The sequence below is a fragment of the Malania oleifera genome, chromosome 12, assembly GCF_029873635.1.
Source record: "Malania oleifera isolate guangnan ecotype guangnan chromosome 12, ASM2987363v1, whole genome shotgun sequence".
NCBI classification, from domain to species: Eukaryota; Viridiplantae; Streptophyta; class Magnoliopsida; order Santalales; family Ximeniaceae; genus Malania; species Malania oleifera.
This window is the reverse complement of record NC_080428.1, coordinates 66160894-66182373: the sequence shown is the minus strand read 5'-3', so window position 1 is coordinate 66182373 and position 21480 is coordinate 66160894. Positions and strand designations below refer to the sequence as shown.

General features: G+C 33.7%; 1 protein-coding gene across 8 annotated transcripts; it reads right to left on the bottom strand.

Moving 5' to 3' along the window:
• Nucleotides 1-940: 940 nt before the first annotated feature.
• On the bottom strand, nucleotides 941-16488 carry LOC131143763 (uncharacterized). 8 transcript variants are annotated; one of them, XM_058092066.1, is made up of 7 exons: nucleotides 16126-16376; nucleotides 11934-12009; nucleotides 9483-9540; nucleotides 4091-4260; nucleotides 2871-2993; nucleotides 1651-1753; nucleotides 941-1529 (listed from the first exon to the last, which is right to left on the bottom strand). In XM_058092066.1, exons 4-7 carry the CDS (start codon nucleotides 4183-4185, stop codon nucleotides 1281-1283), a joined length of 570 nt encoding a protein of 189 aa, XP_057948049.1. In that variant the 5' UTR covers nucleotides 4186-4260; nucleotides 9483-9540; nucleotides 11934-12009; nucleotides 16126-16376; the 3' UTR covers nucleotides 941-1280. The 8 variants fall into 8 exon arrangements, with proteins under 8 accessions (XP_057948049.1, XP_057948051.1, XP_057948050.1 ...); XM_058092068.1 differs by having other exon boundaries at nucleotides 4091-4255; XM_058092067.1 differs by having other exon boundaries at nucleotides 11934-11957.
• Between the last annotated feature and the right edge of the window lie 4992 nt (nucleotides 16489-21480).

The following is a 21480-nucleotide window of genomic DNA, read 5'->3' as shown; positions in this document are numbered from 1 at the left end:
TATTTTTTTATACTTTTCTTAATAATTAAATATGAAAATGTGAATTCCTAATATTTTTTCAGTTGCAAAGGAAGCCTTAGTACCCCATGAATTTGGGTCAAGTCGAGAATTCAAACCTTAATTGATTTTCTGATCTTGATAATTCTAGAGCAGAAGACTTTTCTGAGTTGGTCTGGACTGCAGCAATTTATTACACGTAGGAGAATGAGAAACTCAGTTTGTATAAAGAGGAAAGGCTCAACTTGGAAAATATACTCACATCATGCTTTTCGAGAAGTGAAATTAAGATGTTCAAATATTAAGGTCTTGTTTGAAATTTAGAAACTGCTTGGAAAAGAGAACAAAAAATATAAAAGAATTTATATTTTCATGTTTAGCTATATCAAGTAAGGAGAAAATAAATATTATACCAAATCAATGAACAGAAATATAATTTTACACATAATTTACATTTGATTTTCTTGACTTCTAATTATATTAAAATAAATTTTATTATGATTGGTATTTGATATTAAAAAAATAATGAATAATAAATTTCCTTCGAGTTTTCCTTTCCTTTCCTTTTCCCAACCTAAATTTTTTATCCAAACAAACCCTAGAGGATTTGAATTCATTAACTCTTTAGCTTCGTCTAGTGCTGGGGCTCTAAGTTCTTGCTGAGTTGCAGTTCTGGGAGTTCTTTTCAGTTCTTGAGTAATTCTGAATTTGAAGTGTTTGAAGTTTTCTCTTGAGCCATCAGTTGACATTTAGTCTGCTTCCTGGAGAGAGTGGCTGTTTTCTTTGTATTTGCTTTGTTTTTTGTGTTGCTTAGCTGCTAGTACGCCAGAGCTGTACAAGCTGCTATTAGAATGGTTTTTGTTTGTTTGGTTCACTCTTGATTCCTGATGTATTTCCTGTGATAATAAAAATTTTCTTATATTATATGTGGAGGAATCCTGGATTTAGATAAGAGATAATATAAAATTATATTAAAATTTATCCAAATACACTTAAATCTAAATTTAAGTCCAAAATTCATGCTCACAGATACAGCTGTAACTTTCTTTGAAAAATATTTAGCTTACAAAATTAAATGTGCTAAGAAATGAAATGAAAATTTGAATGGAGGATGTTGAAATCAAGTAAGAAATTCTATTTTATTCCACCCAATTCCATTCTACTCTTGCATAGCAACAGTGCAGTTATAGTTTTCCTAAATCAAAACCCCATGCAATTTGCAAAGGAATTATCAGAATCCAGCTTCAAGAAGTAACAATGGATTGATGCTTGCAGCGACCACTTCAGAACATTCCACTTCCTCTCATCCTCTCCCGCATCTGAGCCGACTTCTCTTCTTTCATCTTCTGCACAAGTTCAAGAGCCTTGGGATTAAAGAATCGGTCACGAACAAACTTCCTCTCCTCAGCCTGTATCTCCTTGATAGCACTCGGATACGGGTTTGGGGGTGGTTTCTTCCCCTGAAGACGTGTGATTTGCTTTAGCCGAGTGTAAGCCTTCTTTTTGGCCTTCTTCTCAGCCCGATATTCCATCTGAACACCATGAAAAAAGTTATCACTGAAGGTTAAAATGAAGACGACCAAAAATAGAAACAATCAACAGGTACAGGGAAAGACTTTGACATAAACAAATCCATAAAAACAGAATGCATACATCAGCTACAGCCATGGCATCCTGCTCACTCACTCCCTGCTCCTTCAACTCAAGCACCCGCCATCCAAATACACGAGCCGGAGGGGGTTCCAAACCACAGATCCTATATGAAGTACCAACCAAGACTGATTTTAACATTTGAAGTGAATCTTTGGATTCAAAAGAAATTTCCTTCTTTGGCTACAAAGTCCAAGAAGAGACTGTCCACATGAAAATATAGACTAAAATTTCAAGAATATTAGAATATATTTGAACATCCAAAACATCTACAACACAAATACATTATCTTAGAATTCACAATCAATCAATGCAGTAGGTTAATGTCAAATAGCCAAAGACCCATTCCATCAATTAGATTTGTTAGAAAATGCAAAGATAATGAATTGAAATCCATTGCAAGGCAAGGTATGGATGCATCATCTAACACGGAAAAGGAATACTTTAGTTTAACAAGGTGCATAAATTTAAAACAGTGAACTAATTACTTCTGTTCTTTAAGAGAACTAAATACTTAATCATCAAATTTCCAAATCAAATTGGTAAAACTATCATAATCTTGAATTAATTCCAGTGAGATGAAGAGGCAAAGTGCAGCAAAATTTTCCTAGTTCTGATAAGTAGCCTAAATGCTAAGAAATACTACATAGGGATTCAAAAATAAACTTTTCTTTTAATGGTCCATTTGGATCAGTGATTTTGTTTGAGAAAAGGAAAGGAAAAGAAAATGAGGGAACTTATTTTCTCTTGTATTTTCCTTCTTTATAAAATACAATAAAAAATGAAAATTTGTCTTAATATGACTAAAAATTAGGAAAAACTAAATATTAATAATGTGCAAAATCAAATTTTTGTTCTTAGATTTGGTATATTTTTTATTTTCTTTCTCACTTTCCTTGATAACCAAAAATGAAAATGTAGATTCCTTCATAATTTCCTTTCCTTAATATTTTTTGAGTTGCGAACGGGACCTAAAGTATTATTGAAATTATATTGAAGAAAAAGACAAAAACAACTTTATCAGACTTTGAAATAATTGAACTTTTTGCATTAACTTTTTATTTGAAAGGAGCAATTACAAAAATAAAGATTAGTTCAAAAGCAGCAGTAACACTATTAATTGCAAATAGGTTTATGACCACAGCATTACACCATTTGTGAGTTGGCCTAATAGCATATGCATACAGAATAATGAAATCTCTCTAATGGAATAAAGAAAATACTTGATGGCATCTTCGTGCTTAGAATCTGGATGCTTCTGAAAGAACTTCTTTATATAGGCATCCTCAGGAAGAGTGATCTTCTTAATTTTCCCATCAACACGAGGGAAGTTTGCAGGTGGAGCCCTGAATGACACAATCAAGTATGATCAGTAAACAAGAGAAGTTGGATTAAATAAAATTGTATATCCACAATTAAAACTCAAATACAGTCAATAGCCTATTAATAAATTTAAAATTATTGCATGTTATGTACGCAGGGAAGTTTAGAACTAAGTTTATAGTTATCTTAAGCTATGGTCTAATTCAATAGCAAACCCATGACAACCAGCACTTGGCAGATTATAAAACCAAAAGGATTAGCATCATACCCCTTAAATTATTAAATAAACAGGAATGATTGACCTTTCTATTAGAAAGGTTCTGTAAGCACCATGGCAAACCAAAACCGTACATGCTTATAAGATAGAAAATGAAATACTGGTTTTCTTCCTACTGAGCAAAACATCTTTAATAAAGAATCCAGAAACCAGAAATTCAATAACTAAAAGCCCCATAATGCAGAAAATTTTTGCAGCAGGCTACTGATTGACAGCTACATTTAATTTAACAACCAAATACAAGCTCACAACCATCTCTATTGAACAAAGATCTAGTACATACCATAGTCTCTAATATTTATAATTTATTAAAAAAAATTTGGCATGCGCTTGTACATAGGGGCAGGCCTTCAATCACACAACCACTCCTGAGATACCTACCAACCAACCCAATAAGCACAACAAATACAAACGAATGCCCAAAGGCCAACAAAAGTGCCCACAAGGGGACCTAAACCCCCATCTCCACAAAGTCGGACAGGACAGTGAACCACTGGGCCCAAAGGCCAAGTTCACTATAATATCATACTACAATTTCCACTACTAATTAAAGGAAGAGGATGTAGTTTCTAATCAACATTTTTTTCTCCTTATTATTACTAAAAATATTTATTTACAAGATTTGCAAACTATGGATGCGTAAGTAATTTAATAAAAGAATGTTAATATTAGAATTTTAAAATATTTTACAACCCTTCCATCATCTACATAACTTACTCTTTCTAAAAGAGGGAGATGTGAGACACACATGTAGTATTTGCCAACAGCTAGTCATAGAGAATTAAGGGAGGAGAACTACCTAAATTTAAAGAGTGAATAGCTAAACAGGAAATGGATGCCTACCGTTCCATTGCTTTGAGCCAAACAGGCTCAGCCATGGCCAAACCCTTCACAAGCTTTCTTGTTCTGGTAAGTAAATCCCCTTTCATGAAAGACATGGTTGTATTCTATTCTCAGACCTCCTTTCAAACCAGCACAACAAGCAAGAGATGATTGAAATGCCAACACCTACTCTGCATGCATATACTATATTAATTAATTCAACGAGTGTAAGGCATAAGTAGCAAATAAAAGCTCCAAGAATCCAAAATAACAGTGTATGGTGTTAAGTAATACTGATAACTGGTAAGAAAAAAAGTACTTATTTGATGGGAAAATCATGTGTATTTCAGTAAAATTAAGAGTTAAGTTCTGAAAACTTTTTCAAATCTAAATCTGAATGTTAAACAATATTAGTTGTTTGTTAACTAACATCTCTTTTCTCAGTTTTAACCTTCTAAATGATCCAGAGCTAAAAATTTATGAAGCAATGTGCAATATGGATAAGGCCAATATCCAAACAGAAGTAACTGTCACTGAAAAATAAAAACAAAATGCACCAAAGAAGGTCAAGACGTGTATATAAATTGGTTTTAGAGCAAAAAAGGATTATCAAACACAAACAAGATACATGTCACATACGTATTCCACAACTTGAACAAAACCAAAATAAACTAGTAAACCATGTTTTATAGTGTATGCTCATCTTCAAATATTCAAAATAAAATTCTGCTCAAATTACTAAACAAATCCCAAAATTTAAAACTTAAAACAGATCTTACACAGTAAGGGAGCCAAGCCCTTTTCTTAATGGGAACAATCATACAGTCATAACATCAATTTAAACATTATACATAAATAATTAAAAATATAGATATCATATTAAATTTTGTCATTCAATTATATTAAATATTGTCATTAAAAAAAATTGAAACAAGTAAATATATATTAAAAAGTTTTAGCACAACAATCTCGTTCTTCGACAATCTTATTCTAAATAACCAATTGAAACTTCTCAATAACAATTTTTCAGCAACAATTTTTCATTATTCAACAACAATCCAATTAGCCCATAATCCTATTATCGACATTTTTTCACTATTCAACAAGAATCCTATTTTACAACATTTCAAAAACCCTATTATTTTTTTTGATAACAAAAGAAGATCGCCCTAAACAAAACAGGGAAAAAAATGTAGAAAAAACAAGGGAGGAAAAATCAATTGAACCAAAAGAGAGAGCCAATGCCATTGGATGTCAGATAATCTCACTCCTTTAAAGCAACCAGAGGCCAGAACCAACACACCAGAATGAAGCTAAGTCATGAATCTTATCCCATAGCAACGAAATATTCAACTTCTTCATAGAAAACATACACATTCCACCCATAAACCCCATACCAGTGCAAAAAATGCACATCTCCATACTGCTACAACATCCTTCTTTCTACCAAAACCAGAAAAAGAGATGGCCAACAAATTCTCCACTATGTCTAGGCAAACCCAGCTTTCTCTCAAAAATCCAAAAGGCTTCTTTCACGTTTTCCAAGCAAACTAACAATGCAAAATCAAATTAGAAACTGTTACGGAACTGTTAAACCATAAAAAACACACATCTGGAGAAAGTGCCTTCAAAGGTCTCCTGCTCTGCAACATATTGTCTGTGTAGCTCTATTAAGCACAACCCAACAAATAACAGCCTTAACTTTTGGAAGACCTTTGGCCTTCTGAATTATTTTACCTTGCGAAAAGGAGAACTTAGCACTATTCAAAAGACCACAAAAGGATTTGCAACAGTAAACCCTTAAAGAATCCAAAAATAAAGAATGACTATCTGCTCCAAAGGAGAGAACAATTATCCAACATCATCAACAAAGAGAAAGCTCATCCCCCTCCCTATCATTCAAAGATCTGCAGAAGTGGAAATCCCAAGAAGGCATAGGACCATTCGAAACAAAAGAAGAAGAAATAATAGCATTATGCGCCAATGTCAAGCGATAGCTACACAGATATCTTTCCCAAAAATGAATTCGAGGACCCTCCTCAGAATAAACTTAGTATGAGGAATGAAAAGGGGATAAATCTAAGAGATGGACCTGCACGACTTTCCAAAGAACATCTAGATCCCAAGTTAGGATACCAACCATTCACATGCAATCCAAACTTATTCACTATTTGACTTTTGAACAACAATACCCCTATAATATAATATAATATATCACTCTATTATTGTATTTAAAATAATAAATTATTAATAAAATAAAAGTAAAATTTTAAATTAGTATAAATATTAATCATTTTTAATAAAATAGGTATAATGTTAATTATATATATTATTTTTAAAATGTTTATTATAAGTGTAAATATTTATGTTAATTAACATTTTAATGTAAATTATTAATCTATTAAATAAAAGCAATATTATTATTTTCTTATAAAAATTTAAAATAATAGATAATGTTAGACACTATTGCCCTCAGTAATTTTGGTAAATCAATTATTAACCATTAAATATTTTAAATTTATAATTGTTGAAAGCTTTAGGATATATATTTAATTAAATATGCATTTTTAATGAATTTTTGGGCCGAAAAAATATAATTATTCTTTATATATTAGTTACAAACATGTCAAGGGTGTGATGGTCATCTTATTAAAATATCTACCAAGATTCCCACATTGAACCAAACATTGACATGGGAATCCTACATATATTCTTGAGAATCTTATAACACAAACCAAATAAAAATATTCTCATGAGACAAACATCCTATTCCCAGGTATGAGATTCCCAAGAATACCATTCCATGGGAATATTTTTTATGTTGTGAACCAAACAATACCTAAGGGGAATCACTGAAGCCATTTAGCCAAGAGAGCATTGTTTTTAGACAAGAACTTTTCAAGACCCAAAGCTCTCTTGATTTTAGACCTATACGCCACATCCCAACAAACCAAATGACCCCTCTTCAATCTTCCCCCAACCCTTGACCAAAGAAAATCTCATAATTTCCCTACCTTACTGGCAATACCCATCAAAATCCTCAAGATAGACGAGTAACATAATGTGATGCTAGCAAGATAAACCTAAATAAGTATAATGCGACCCCCTAATGAAAATAGGATGCCTTTAAACCCATCTAAATGCTTAGATATCCTCTCCATCACTACGTCACAAAAGCCCCTCGACCAAGGATTGCCACCCAAAGGATCCCCTAGATAAGACAAGGACCAATCCAAAATACCACAACCCACAAACGAAGCCAACTCCCAAGATCTACTAACACTCAAATTAATGGCAGCAGTACTACTCTTACCCAAGTCAATTTTAATCCCAATGACCTACTAAAAAATATGGACCTACTCAAAAATATGGAAAGGCTCCAAAATAATAATAATAATAATAACCTTTGATCACCAAAAAAGAACACAGTATCATTGGCATATTGAAGATAAGAAACAATCATCCCCTCTCTCCATAGTTCCAAAGCTTTGACCAACCCCTTATCCACCACCCTATCGACCATTCTACTCAAGACATCAACCACTAACGAAAACAAAAAATGAGGAGAGCAGATCCCCTTATCTTGCACACTTGACGCACTAAACCAAGCTTTATGTTCAACATTCACTATAATAGAAAAGAAAACATTGGACACACAATCTTCATCCAAGAACACCACCCCTTCGCAAGCTCCTTTCTAATAGAATTTTTTATCCAAGACATCCCAACTAACCCTGTCATAAGCTTTTCAAAGACCAATTGAAAATAATCCCCTTCTCCTTTCTCCTCCGAACATCCTCCACTACCTTAGTAACAACCAAAATAGCATTCACTATCTGTCTACCCAACAAATGCACTTTGAGCTTTAGAAATAGTATTATTGAGCAAAACACTCAACCTATTAGCTAGCACTTTAGTGTAATAAGCTTATACATGCTAGAAATTATAATAAAGAAACAAAGTATGAGAACGCGTTTGTTCATGCTGCTAGCTTTCTATTTCTTTTGTCGATTTTCAGTTGTTTTCAAAAAAACTGAAAATCAAATTTATGATTTTCAGTTGTTTAGACAACCTATTGTCAAAAAATTTTAAAATCTAGAAATAGTTTTTTTTTATTAAATCATTCATTTTATACACACTTTGTAATTAAAATTAAAATAAAATGATCATATGAATAATAAAATTAAAATAAAAATATCAACAAAATTCAAAAAAATAATAAAAGCCAACTACAAAATATTTTTACTATTTTTCAATTGTCATATACAGTAAGATTGTTATTGTAAAGTGAATTTTGAAAATATAACAATTGAGTAAAATAATTTTAATAATTTCTATTTTTATTATAGTAGTTTTAATTTGTATTATTTTGCACTTTTTTTATTTTAGCCATTTTTTAAAAATATTATTTGATTTAAAGACAAAAATGAGCATTTTTTTAATTAAATTTTTTATATGTTTTAGATTTACAATCATTAACAATCAAGTTGCTTGTTTTCGGTCTTTAGTTTTTGTTTCTGGTTTTTAGTTTTAATTTCTGGTTTTCATCTTCATTATTTTTTCACAGGGACACCAAATGGCCCTAAGCTAATAGGTCTGAAAATTGGCAATCTTAATAGATTTACTCTTCCTAGGCACCAAAGTGGTGAAGGTGGAATTAATGCTCTTACTTAGAACCCCATTCCAATAATATTAACTAAAAACCTTCATTAAATCCTCCTTAATCACGTCCCAAGAATCTTGCAAAATGGGGGAAAAAAAAAAAAATGAGTGATGCTAAACCCATCTGAACCTAAGGCCTTATCCCTCTCCATGACAAACACAATAACCCTTACTTCCTCCTCCTTAAAAGGTCTTTCCAGCCAACACATTAATCCCACAAATGGGGTTCCAAATCTAACCCCTAAATCACCTACAAGCATCCTCCTCGGTATAGAGATTATAGAAAAAGTCAGTAACCTCCTGCGCAATCAAACAGGGATCCAAACTAACCTCACCCCTATCCAAAACCAATTCCTTAATCAAGTTGTTCCCCATCTACCCATTGGCTAACTTATAAAAAAATTTCAATTACAGCCGCCCTCTTTAACTCATTTAAATTTAGTCTTTTGTCTCGAACTTCTCGCCTAGAAATCAAATCCTCCACCTCATTCTTCAACGAAGCCCAATTAATTCCCTCACTCTTTCGAACTTCTTTTCTATTTAGATAATCTAACTCACCAAAAAATGCTATCATTCAAAAATCCTATTATAAATACGGGAAAATTTACATCTTTAAATAGTAAATCAACATTTCATGGGGAAAAAACAAATAATGAAAAAAAATTTTCGAAATCTTCAAATGGAATATATATAAAACCTAATAACCAAAATACCACTATTTAATAACATTTATGTATAAAAATCAACTTACCTCAGATATTTCTGACCTCTATTCAAAAACTTCAGACTTTAGTCCAGTGTTTGATTGGCTGTCCATGAAGTTTCAACAAATTAGGGCTCTTTCAAGTTTCAAACAAATTAAAATAAGAATATGAATAATAGAGAAGAATATAGATTATCTACAAGAAAATTAGGGATTTGTTATTGAGCAGATGGGCAGACTACTGCCAGCTTTGGATGCTTTCTTCCTCCTATTCTTCTACTCTCTCTCTCTCAGAGTCATACACTGGAAATGAAATGAGGAGAGGAGCTGTGACTGAGGTGTTGATGATGGGATGCAGGCAGCAGAAAACAGGAACGAGAGCTGAAGCCTGAAGCTTGAAAGGGCACATGCGGCTCAGCTTTCCATCTTCCTAATCTCCCTTCTACTTTTTTAAAATTATTTTAAGGCCATGTTTGGACATGTATTGTTCAAATTCACATTTACTTATAATTTGGGCCTAAATGTAACTATGTAAGCTCCTAAATATAAGATAAGTTGTTTGGTATAGCTTGAAACAAGCTATGCAAATAAAAATCACAAACCCAAATTAAAAACTAAAATTAAAATTTTAAAAACTAACAATTTTTTTAATTAATTTCAAAAATTAAAAGAAATTAAAAGTTAATTAAGTGAATGTTTTTTTTTGCTTTAAAATCAAATAAAAACTTTAAAATATAATTAAATTAATAAAAAATGCAAAAAAAAAATACAAATTCAAGATATTATACTAAATTTACTTATTTTACTTAATTATTATAATTCAAAATTTATTTTTTAGCACACCCAAACAATGTATCCTACACAACAGTTTGTAAGATAGTAAATATTCCTTGAATATTTGTTATTTTCTATAATCTTTTCAAATTTTCAGATATATGCATATTTTATTTTAGTTATATTTTAATTTCATGTGATTATTTTTGTTTAAATTTTAATTAAAAAATATGTATAAAATTAATGAATTAATCTATGACTGGTGAATCTCGAATATTTAAGTACGTTTATTATGGAGTTGCCAAAGTAATTGAAAACAGATAATAGAAATAAAAAACTAACAAATATGGAAAGATACATCATCATAACACGTTTCTTTACTATATTAAAATAAAAAAATAAAAATAATAATATCAATAACCACTTACTCTCTTATTTATCAAAAAAAAAATCTAAAATTTGAGCATGACCCTTACACTTTCTCTTTTGAGAGCAAAAAAGTTCAAAAATTTTATAACTCATTTTTATACTTTCACGTGGGATTTGGATGTCCACAATGGACATAACATCACTCCACTCCTATAATGTAGTCCTTTATAGGAGCCGAAGAGCATTATTCTCATTATTTATGACTTTTTTTTTATTATTATTGTTGTTACACACAAAGCTCTTCACATTTACTCAAAATTGTTCTTTAAAATTTGAACCATGTTTCAAATATTTATAAATAATAGTTAAAAAATAAAATGTAATTCAAGCTCTATTCTATGAATTGGCTAAGTTAGAAACCTCAATGCAATGCTGATAAAACTCTAATAGCTTGTGCATATATAAATAATAGAAGTAACACAAAACACCTAGTGGGCAATAATCTAATGCACAAAAGTAAGCACGATGAAGAAAATGAACTAACGCAAAATAAGTGACTTGCTATTAGGGCTCTTCAATTTAATTCCTCAAAGAAACCCTGATATGTTAAGCCTGTTTTTCTTGTCCAATCTTATTCTATAGTAGGTTGTATCAAATATGGGTCAAGAATCCTTAGCTTAACCTAACCTAACAATTGAACTAAATGCACCCTTAAACTTTTTTGAAATGGATTTATTTGACAACATTAATAGAATAAGGATTTAATAAAATATTTTTACATTAATTTTCATAATAAAAAATAAAAGTTGCCGAAATGCAAATATTAAGGTGGATGAGTGGTTTAACATTAAAAGATAAAATAAGAAATGAACATATACGTAACAATTTAGCCATAACACTGGTTGAAAACAAAATAAGGGAGGGACAGTTTAGATGGTTTGGGCATTTGAAACGTGAGCCTAGTAGAGCACTTGTAAGGAAAAGTAAGTTAGTTATTAGTTATTGTGTCTAGCATGAAAAGGGATAGGGGTAGGTCTAAAATAACATGGAATGAGGTAGTGAGAAAGTATTTATTAACCCTTAATCTAATAGAGGAAAATGTTCTTGATCGGGTGAACTAGCGAAAAAGGATTCCTGTAGCCAACCCCACCTAGTGGAACTTAAGGCTTGTTATTGTTGTTGTTGTAATAATGGTTTTATATTATTGTATACTTTTTATTGCCTAGAGGATGAAATTATATGATAGCAGATAGAATAATATACTGGAAATGAACATAAACATAAAAGAGTGCCTCTCATGAGATTAGGTGTTCAAACACTCCGGGTTCGTTTCCGCCCCTAGATTCCTGAATTTACCTTCCTTTAGAGTTGTGGGGTCAGCTTCAAGGGGCGCAGGATTAGTCACGTGAATCATAAAACGGACACATGAAAACTCGGTTCGTAATCCAAAAAAAAAAAAAAATAGCATGTTAGTATGAGAAAAGATATATAGGTTGAAGCTAAAATCAAGCAAAAACATAATAAATCAAAACCCTAGATGTGGGAATCAAGCAATGGAGAAATTTTATATTTCTAAGTCATAAGTAGGCAAGGGAATGAAAGTAACATGGAATCCTAGTGGGACTAATGCTTGGTTTTGTTGTTGTTGTTATACCTGTTATGATTTAATTTTAATTTTAAATTTTAAAATTTGTTAGCTCCCACTAGAGTTCAATAATCTCAATAAAAACAATTCATGAAATTGACAGTAAAGTTTAATTAGTAGAGAAGATATGTAATTATAGACACATTTTAAGAATTAAAAATGGGAGCACTAATTGTCAATGAAAATTATCACTTATAATAGGATACATATATATATACATACGTACAAGCATACATACACATATATGTGCGTGTGTTTTAAAAATAATGCAAATTGAAATATTTTATAAAATATAAATATTTTTACTTTTATTTTTTTCAGTTAATAGCATAAAAGTCCACTAACTTTCTCTTTTTACAATTTAACATAACTTTTTTAAATATACTAACTTCACTTATTTTATTATTGGGTATCTTTTATTACCTTGTTAATTATTAATAGTCAATTTTCCTTTCTAGCAATATATTTCAAATGGATTGTTATATTATTGTGTTTTATAAAAATTATTAACTAAAAATTCTTAATAGTTTTATTTTCTTTTTGTGCAATAGATTGTACATTTAATAAAATAAAATAAAAAATGATAACTTTAATCCACCCATAAAGCGTGTCTGAGTACCACCTTGCCACCAACAGACAAAAACCAAGTTCATCACACTTAATCCACCCAATTGTGTCTGGGTACATGCTGAGTGTGTTGTGTTGTGTTGTGCTGTGCGTGTGAGAGAGAGAAGAAGGTCATACAGTGTTCTTTGAATGGTTCATAACATTAGACTCCATTTTTCCACTCGCTAATAAGTTCAAGCATTCTCGTTCAAGAGAAAATTTTTGAAGTCATTTTTAAAAAAAAATGATAATAACTTTCTCTTAAAAAAAAATGGTAATAACTTTATCTCCCATGAAAGTTATGCATTTGTTCACGCCCATTGAAATAACAAATAAAACAAACTCTGCACCATATCTTGGCCTGATTCAGTTACCATTTACAACCCAAGACTAAATTCATATGGAAATTCCAAAACTAAATTCACATGAAAATTAAAAACACAAAGAAAAGATTAAAATTGCATGCTAGTGCATCAAGACAAAAATTTACCTAGAGCAACACTGATGTCGGTCGCAAATTCGCAAACACCTTAAGACCTTTCCCAAGCTAAAGCAACCTGTTGACCCTATGGGTCATTCTTAGTTTTGATAATGACAAATACTCTTGGTATTTAATGTTTTTCAAGTTTGTATGCAGGTTCATGTTGGCAAAATCAGTTGATGGTGTATGAAAACTTGAAGAAAACAAAGATCCTGAAGTTTTTTCATTATTGTACTTTATATTATTGTTTTATTCGGGTCTGTAATAGTAACATAGGGCAAAAATCTGTAATAATCTGCATTGCATGCATGTAGGAATTTATAAACTCAAGACCTTAGAGAGACCTTAGGGAACACCCTTCAGTCGACCGATGCCGTATTTTTTTTGTGTCCTAAAAAAGACCTAGATTGATCTTAGGACTCCCTGTAATTTATAAAAATATGCCCTATAGTCTTAAACATTAATTATTATATGAATAGGGTTAATATACATTGGGAATAGAACCGAAATGCATTAAAAATGCATGTTTGGTCGACCATACTTTCACAATGTAAATCTGTCGGTCGACCAAACCGGTCACCAAGTCAACAGTTTGACCATGATACGGTCAACCGAACTTGCTCAGTTAAAATTGCTGGTCGACCAGAGGTCCTCGGGAGATCCCACAACTGTCTGGTCAACCGAACTTTTTAGTTTAAAGTATCCTGGTCGACCAAACAGAGCGAAAATGAAAAAATCGCCTTGGAGCCCTTTGTTTGGTTGACCAAACTTTCAGCTCAAATTTTTCCCGATTGACCAAACTTTGTCACTTAGACAACCGAACCTCGCGTCTAGTCGACTGGTGCTCTCGGGTTAGCAAATTATTTTTACCACAGTTAAATTTTTTAAACAGGGTTAATTATACTTAAATGTTTTTAAACAATCTTAATAATACCCTACATGTCCTAAACGGTCATAATTTGCTCAACTTCTATATATAGGGACTCATTTGCAAAAATTAAGAGAAGATTAGTAAGATCATTAACGAAATATCCTCTCAAATTTAAAAAACCTATTTTGCCAAATACTATCCCAAATACTCCTCTACTTCGTTTTCTTTGATCATCCAAGCCTAGAGAGAGTGTTTAGATTATTAGTGCTTTATCCTAAATAGCCCTATACTCTCATGATATTTGTATTATTTGATTTTTGTTGAAAGTTTGGTTAGGGTTCTTCCCACAGATTTAACTTAGTATATCTTGTTATAGGAAAACTTTTTAACTTGAGGATTTTTGCATTGTCATTGCAAGATTCATTAAGTAATTATTTTTGTGTTCAAAATATTTTACAAAACTTGTTTTCAAACAACTCTTGTGCTTGATACAATTTGAGAAAATAATTTTTGAGTTTGTTTGAATAATATTACTAACATTTTTGAAACACTAATCTGATATTGAGATTTCATATACTTTGCTTTCAAAGATTAGCTTGCTTGAACACTCTTGTGCTTGACTGAGTATAATCATTATATTAAGTGTAGATTGCACATATACACCACTAAACTTACAGTTCTTATATGTTTGGTGTGAATTGATTATTACTTGGCAATATTGTAGTACATACCTGCTTAGTGTGAGAAGCATATTTTCGTATATACAAAAATTGTATTACACATTTGTTGTATTCCAGGCACGGGCCTGAAGAGGGAGACTAGCCCTGTTGAATAGTCTTAGACTGGCTTAGACTCGATTAGAAAAGTTAGGTGCACCATCCTGGTAAGGCATGTTGGTTGAGATCAATCCCTTTAATTGACCTGATTGTAACCGGTGCCACTCCACCCGTTAAGTGAGCATTAATTGAATCCTCAGGGTTGCGAGTTAGAGGCGGAGACGTAGGCATTGTTGGCCGAACCCCGATAACATACCATGTGTGCTCTGTTTATATTTTCGCAATTTGTATTTCTACACTTGTATGTTATATTGTGAATGTTGCGCATGACTTAATTTACGTACGTTATATTTATCTACGCATATTGGAACTGCATAGACAGACCTTAGGTTTGTGTAACACTGATTGTTGGATTAGTTGAACCTAGGAAGAAATTTTAAAATTCCAATTCACTCCCCTTCTTAGGAATACATCAAAGCTAACACAGCCTAGTTTCCAGCTTTAAATGTTTCTCACTATTAACCCATTTATATCTTAAACCCATAAAGAATAAAAATAAATATTTCAATCTAAGTAAACACATTTCTACAGGTACTATACTCTCCTCTCCTTTCCTCTCCTCCTCTAGGCATTCGTTCAATTTTTTCTTCTAGGGTTATGGTTTTTTAATTCTGTGAGAAATCTTCAAGTCTCCTTTTTGGGTGAATTTGATAATTCAAATGAGATTTCACGAGCGTGTGCTATCTCGAAAATTCCGCTGGAGGTTCTTAGGATTTGGTAAGTGTTGGAGAACAACCTATTGATTAGGTGGAAGTTGAAGGGTGCTTCTAGGGTTAAGTGGGAGGCAAATGGGCAATTTCAAGGCACCCTCTGCTACAAGATGGATCGAAATGGCAAAATTTGTGAACAAGAGTTAGATAATTTGGCATTCAATTTCCCTCAGTCTTTGAAACCAGCTGCCTTCGTGAGGGATTTAGTCGCAGGCTGCTCCGCAACCCCAATCCAACATTCATGCGTTCGAGCTGCCCCACAGACGCAAACACAAATTCAAGTGCTCACTTCTTTTCTTGTCAATTTACTATAATCTAAGACAAAAAAAATGAAAACGAGAAGAGCCAAACATTTCCAGCATAGATTAGAGAAAGAGAGACTTCAAACAACAAAGATACCTGGTGAAGAACCGAATTGAAGAACAGTGTAGCTAGGGTTTGAAGAACCCTAAACCCAAAGCTTGAAGAACTCAACTCGACCACAATCACTCACAATCCAATGAAGAACCCAACTCAAGGGTTGGTGACCTAGGGTTTTCTGTTGATTCAGAGAATGAGAAAGGAAACTATGGTTGGGGATTGTAGAAATGAGCTAGAGTCGTGGAACCTGTCGGGTTGGGAGAGCCCTGAGCGGTATGGGTCTATAATTTTTGAAACTAATGGGCGTAAAAATGGTATTTAACCGTGTTGTGGACTACCCATGGGTATTCTAAGCCAAATTTAGGAGCCCATATTTTACATTTGATAGGATGAGTTTGGAAGGATCAAAATGATGGAGATTAAATGAATTTGTGCTGGATTGATTCATTTATTAACAAATAATTAATTTAAATTTATTTACTTAATAAATAGATTATACATGTGTACCTATTAAAACCTCATTTAAAAAAAATAAATTATTTATTTTAATTTTTCTTAAATATTTTATCAAAATTGATTTAATTTTTTTATTAAAAAAGTAGCACTAAAAATATTTTTTTAAAAAAAATTTAAAAGTAGATTGCCCAAAGGCTAAAGGTCCAAAAGCCAAAAAAGAAAAATTTCAAACAGATCACTTGATAAATATCCGATCCAAACTTGTCAAACCCGTTTAATAAGTGGGTTGACTTGTTTATCAATTCCAATGAGAAATAGAATTGTTATTTCTACTGATTAAAGAATTGTAAATTTTATATAATAACAATTAATACAACTAACTTTGACTCAAGATGAAAGGATCCATGTTATAATTTACTATACTAGTTTTTACTAGGTTTATAAAAGTCTATTAAATATTTAAAAGTTCTTAATTAGTTAAACTATAATCATTTCTAATTACTAATAATTATTTTAAGAAAATAAAAAATAAAACACCTATACATTTTATGCTAGTTAAAATTTACATTTTTATCAATTTTTAAGCTAATGTCTAGATCTTGAAAAATGACAGTAAAGAGGGGGGAAAAAAGACAAGGAAAAACAAAGAAATTTAAAATGCCAATATTGTTTGGTTGTTGAGGAAAATAAGAGAGAAGAATAAAAGGATTCCTAAAAAGTGTAAATTTTTTTTATATTAAGTAAAAATAAATGCAAATGATAATATTTATTAATATTATTTACATCAATTGTGAGCTTTTTTGTTTTTTTTACAAAATTCGTTACTTAATTAAATCCTTAGCACATGCTAATAACAAAATGCATAGTTACCTGTTATATAAAATGTAAGAACCTGAACCGTGATAGGTGGGTTTAATTAAATAAGAGAAGGGTAAAATTAGAATTTGAGCAGGCTTCGTCGACGAAGCCAGATTTTGTCGACAAAGGCTTTGTTCTGTCCGTCGACGAAGTTCAGAGGCTTGTCGACGAGGAGAAGCCGAGAGATTTCGGGAAACCGAGAATCTCAGACTCGTCGACAAAGTCACCGTTTCGTCGACAAGCTGTCTATATGACCTTGCCGACGAGGACACCATTTCGTCAACAAGGACGCCCGAGTCAAAGAGCTATAAATATCCTTTCTCTTTGCTTCCAAGCTAAGAAAACTAAATTATCTCTCCCTCTCTCTCTAGAACTCATCCTACACACTCTCTCTCTAGATTTCTTTGCCGTTTCTCGTTAGAATCGTAGATTCGACGTTACCACGAGGATCACGGAAGGATTCTCTACAAAACCTAAGGATCAGAATCCCGTTTCGGATCTAGTTTAGACTTAAAATCGAGGTAAGGCTTGATTTTCTTCTCTGATACTGTAGTTTGATAGAGGACGGAGTTGTAAGTATATTCTATATTGTGTTTTGTAGATTTTGAGAAATCAGTTCGCTGTTTAGGAGTTATAGAGTTCAGGATTGGTCTTTTGGGGGAAAGGTAAGGGAATACAGTTTATATTGGTTATTTTCAAAATTGGACTTGGTAGAACGGTGGTTCACGGTCCTGTGTGTGTTTTGGTTACTCATTTGGGGAAATCTGATGGGTAAAATTATGGTTTTTTCATGTTACAGTTTTAGGAAAAAGGGCATATTGGGTTGCATCCTTGGTTTTGTTGAAAATCCTTGGTATATTGAGATTTATACTGTGTATTGGGGATGGTCGTGCCTTGACTTTGTTTTAAATTGTATGTGATTGGAAAACATGATTTTCGGATTACCAAATGGGTGTGGTATGTTTGGTTATATGAGCATGCATGAATGTGTTATGTTGAAATGCAACAGGAGCTGGGTTTCAAATTGTTCCAAGTACTGAAAGAGTGTCCGGCTCTATATTCAAGGGCATGAACCTATTCCGGTTGATCACCGAAGGGTGTGGATCCACCAGTTAGCCCCGGTACGATGTCATGGGGTTTGGGACTAGTCATGTGTCGGTGGCGCCGTGTTTCGCGGGTTGGCTATAGGCCAACGCCATATGTTGCGGACAGGCTACAGGACAAGGGGTGTGACGACACCATGTAGATCATGGGCGTGCATATGCATGTGTGTGCATGTATGCACTGTACTGGAACTGTATTATGAGAATATTGAAATTGCATTAACTGTGTTTATTTGCTGTCATGATAACACTCGAATGCCACACATTAATATAACCTGTGTTTGCCTTACTAAGATTTGTCTCACCCCTCCTGTACATACATTTTTATAGGTCATTCAAGTAACCGAAACTAGCATCCTAGTGTTGGGAGCGTAGTGGCCGGGGTGCTGTGGGTAGCGCTTGGGTAAGTGCTCGGACTTCTGTTTAGCGGGTTGTCGTTTTGGGGTATGTTTGGCACCTAGATGTATGTTTTGTATGTATGGAGCTTGGACTCCGTTTTGTATAGACTTTGGGGATGGATACAGCTCCAGCCAAAGTATACTCTCTTACTCCAGCGGATGCTGAACATGCAGGGAACGTAGTGACATGTACCTTATTATTGCTTTCAAATAAAGCTTCTGTTTTGTTTGATTCGAGTGCGACCCATTCTTTTGTATCTGTGAATTTTGTGAAACTGTGTGAGGTTGAGACCCAAGTCATGAATGAGGTATTGTCTGTTGCTACACCATCTAGGAGTACATCATTCTATAGGAAGATGTTGGAAGACTGCCCAGTGGTAATTCAGGGGAAGCTGCTACCAGCGAACCCGGTAGTATATGATATGTCGGGGTTCGATGTCATTCTAGGGATGGATTAGTTATTCTCTAGTTATGTCACGCCTCGAACCCGGAAATGGGACCTAGGGGTGAAAATGTAAACCAATCAGTCCATGTAGCATACAAAACATCCAAGATACAGGACAAAGGATAAAGGTACGACCCCATGGGGTTCCTAGGCACCTTATATACATCCAAATACAATAGAATATACGCAGCGGAAATACAGTCATTCTATATACATACAGTACCATACCAGAGTCTATACAAGAGTAGAAACAGGCTCTATCATACAACGTACAATTGAGTGCCCAACACAACCCAAAATGGCAACCCATCAAAACGCAGTCCTAGCACTAACCCAAGCGCTAACCGCAGTACACCAGCCACTACACTCCTTACACCAGGACACTAGTTCCGGTTACTCAAAAGACCTATAAAAATGTATGTACAGTAGGGGTGAGACACCTCTCAGTAAGGAAGAATACATGTTATATCGGTGTGTGGCATTTGAGTGTTATCATGATGCAACATACACGCAGTTAAATGCAGCTCCAGTACTAATTTCACAACAGTGCATACACGCACACAACACACATGATCAGTAATCCCGGTGTCGTCACACCGATCAGACCAAAGTCGGCCCGCGACATACGGCCTTGGCCCGTAGTCAACCCACGAATAAGGCGCCACCGGCACATGGCTAGTCCCCGACTCCCGTGGCATCGTACTGACGCTAAACTAGTGGATCCACACCCTTCGGCCTGATCTGCTGAAATAGGCTCACACCCTCGAATATAGAGCCGAACAATCTGCCAATCTATGGCCAGCGATTTCATATGCCCTCAGATATAGAGTCGGACACTCTCAGTACCTGGAACAATTTGGAACCGCGTTCCTACTAGCATTTCAACCAATCACACACACACATGCATGCTCATATAACCAAACAAACCACACCCATTTGGTAATCTTGGTTTTCCAAACACATACAGTTTAAACAAGTCAAGGCACGGCCATCCCTATAACACAGTATAAATCAACGCATAAATTCGGTTTTCAACAAAACCAGGGATGCAGCCCGTCGCCCCCTTTTTTCCAAAATTATAATCATGAAAAAACCATTGTTTTCTCTATTAGATTCCCCCAAATGAGTAGGAAAACACACACAGGACCGTGAACCACAATTCTACCTAGTCCGATTTCAAAAATAACCGATATAAACATAATTCCCCTTACCTTTTCCCCAAATAGCAAATCCCGAACTCTAAGGCCCCTAAACAGCGAACCGAGTTCCAAAACCTACAATCAATAGTATAGAATATACTCACAACATTGCCTGCTACCAAACTACCGAATTAGAAAAGAAAAACAAGCCTTACCTCGATTTTTAGCTGAAACTCGAAAATCTCTGAAATGGGATTCCGATCCGCAGAACTTGTAGAGAATCCTTCCACGATCCTCGTGGTAACTTCAGATTTACAATTCTCGGGACGAATGGCGAAGAAATCTAGAGAGATAGAGAGTAGGGAGAGTTCTAGAGAGATAGAGAGTAGGGAGAGTTCTAGAGAGAGAGAGAGAAGATATTTGAGTTTTCTTAGCTTGGAAGTAATGAAACTTCTATTTATAGCCCTTTGACTCGGGCGTCTTCGTTGACGAGATGGTGTACTCATTGACGAGGTCATATAGATAGCTCATCGACGAGATGGTGGATTCGTCGATGAATCCTGATATCATCGGTTTCCCGAAATCTCTCAACTTCTCCTCATCAATGAGCCTCTAAACTTCGTCGATGAGAGACATAAGGCCTTCGTCAACGAACTCTGGCTTCGTCGACGAAGCTTGTTCAAATACCAATTTACCCTTCTCTTATTTATTTAGACCCATATATCACGATTCGGGTTCTTATAATCTCCCCTCCTTACAAAAATTTTGTCCTTGAAATTTGTCATCTCTCATCCACAAACTCATACAACTAGATACATATACACATTTCTAGGAAGAAAAAAGGCGACTACTACAGCGCAGCCCCATCATACACATACATATACATACCCTCACTTATGGCGGAGGAATACCGTGGTTCATATACAACTGTCTCAGGAGTTCACAATTCACATACTCCCGATGACTAACCACCTATCCCAACCCAAACTAGGATA

Excerpts from the sequence above, each read along its gene's own strand:
- LOC131143763 (XM_058092070.1), bottom strand. The coding sequence starts at position 4,185 with ATGTCTTTCATGAAAGGGGATTTACTTACCAGAACAAGAAAGCTTGTG. Across the intron at positions 2,994-4,090 it reads TGGCTCAAAGCAATGGAACG|GGCTCCACCTGCAAACTTCC; the intron begins GTAGGCATCCAT and ends TGTGTCATTCAG. Across the intron at positions 1,754-2,870 it reads AAGCACGAAGATGCCATCAA|GATCTGTGGTTTGGAACCCC; the intron begins GTATTTTCTTTA and ends TACTTCATATAG.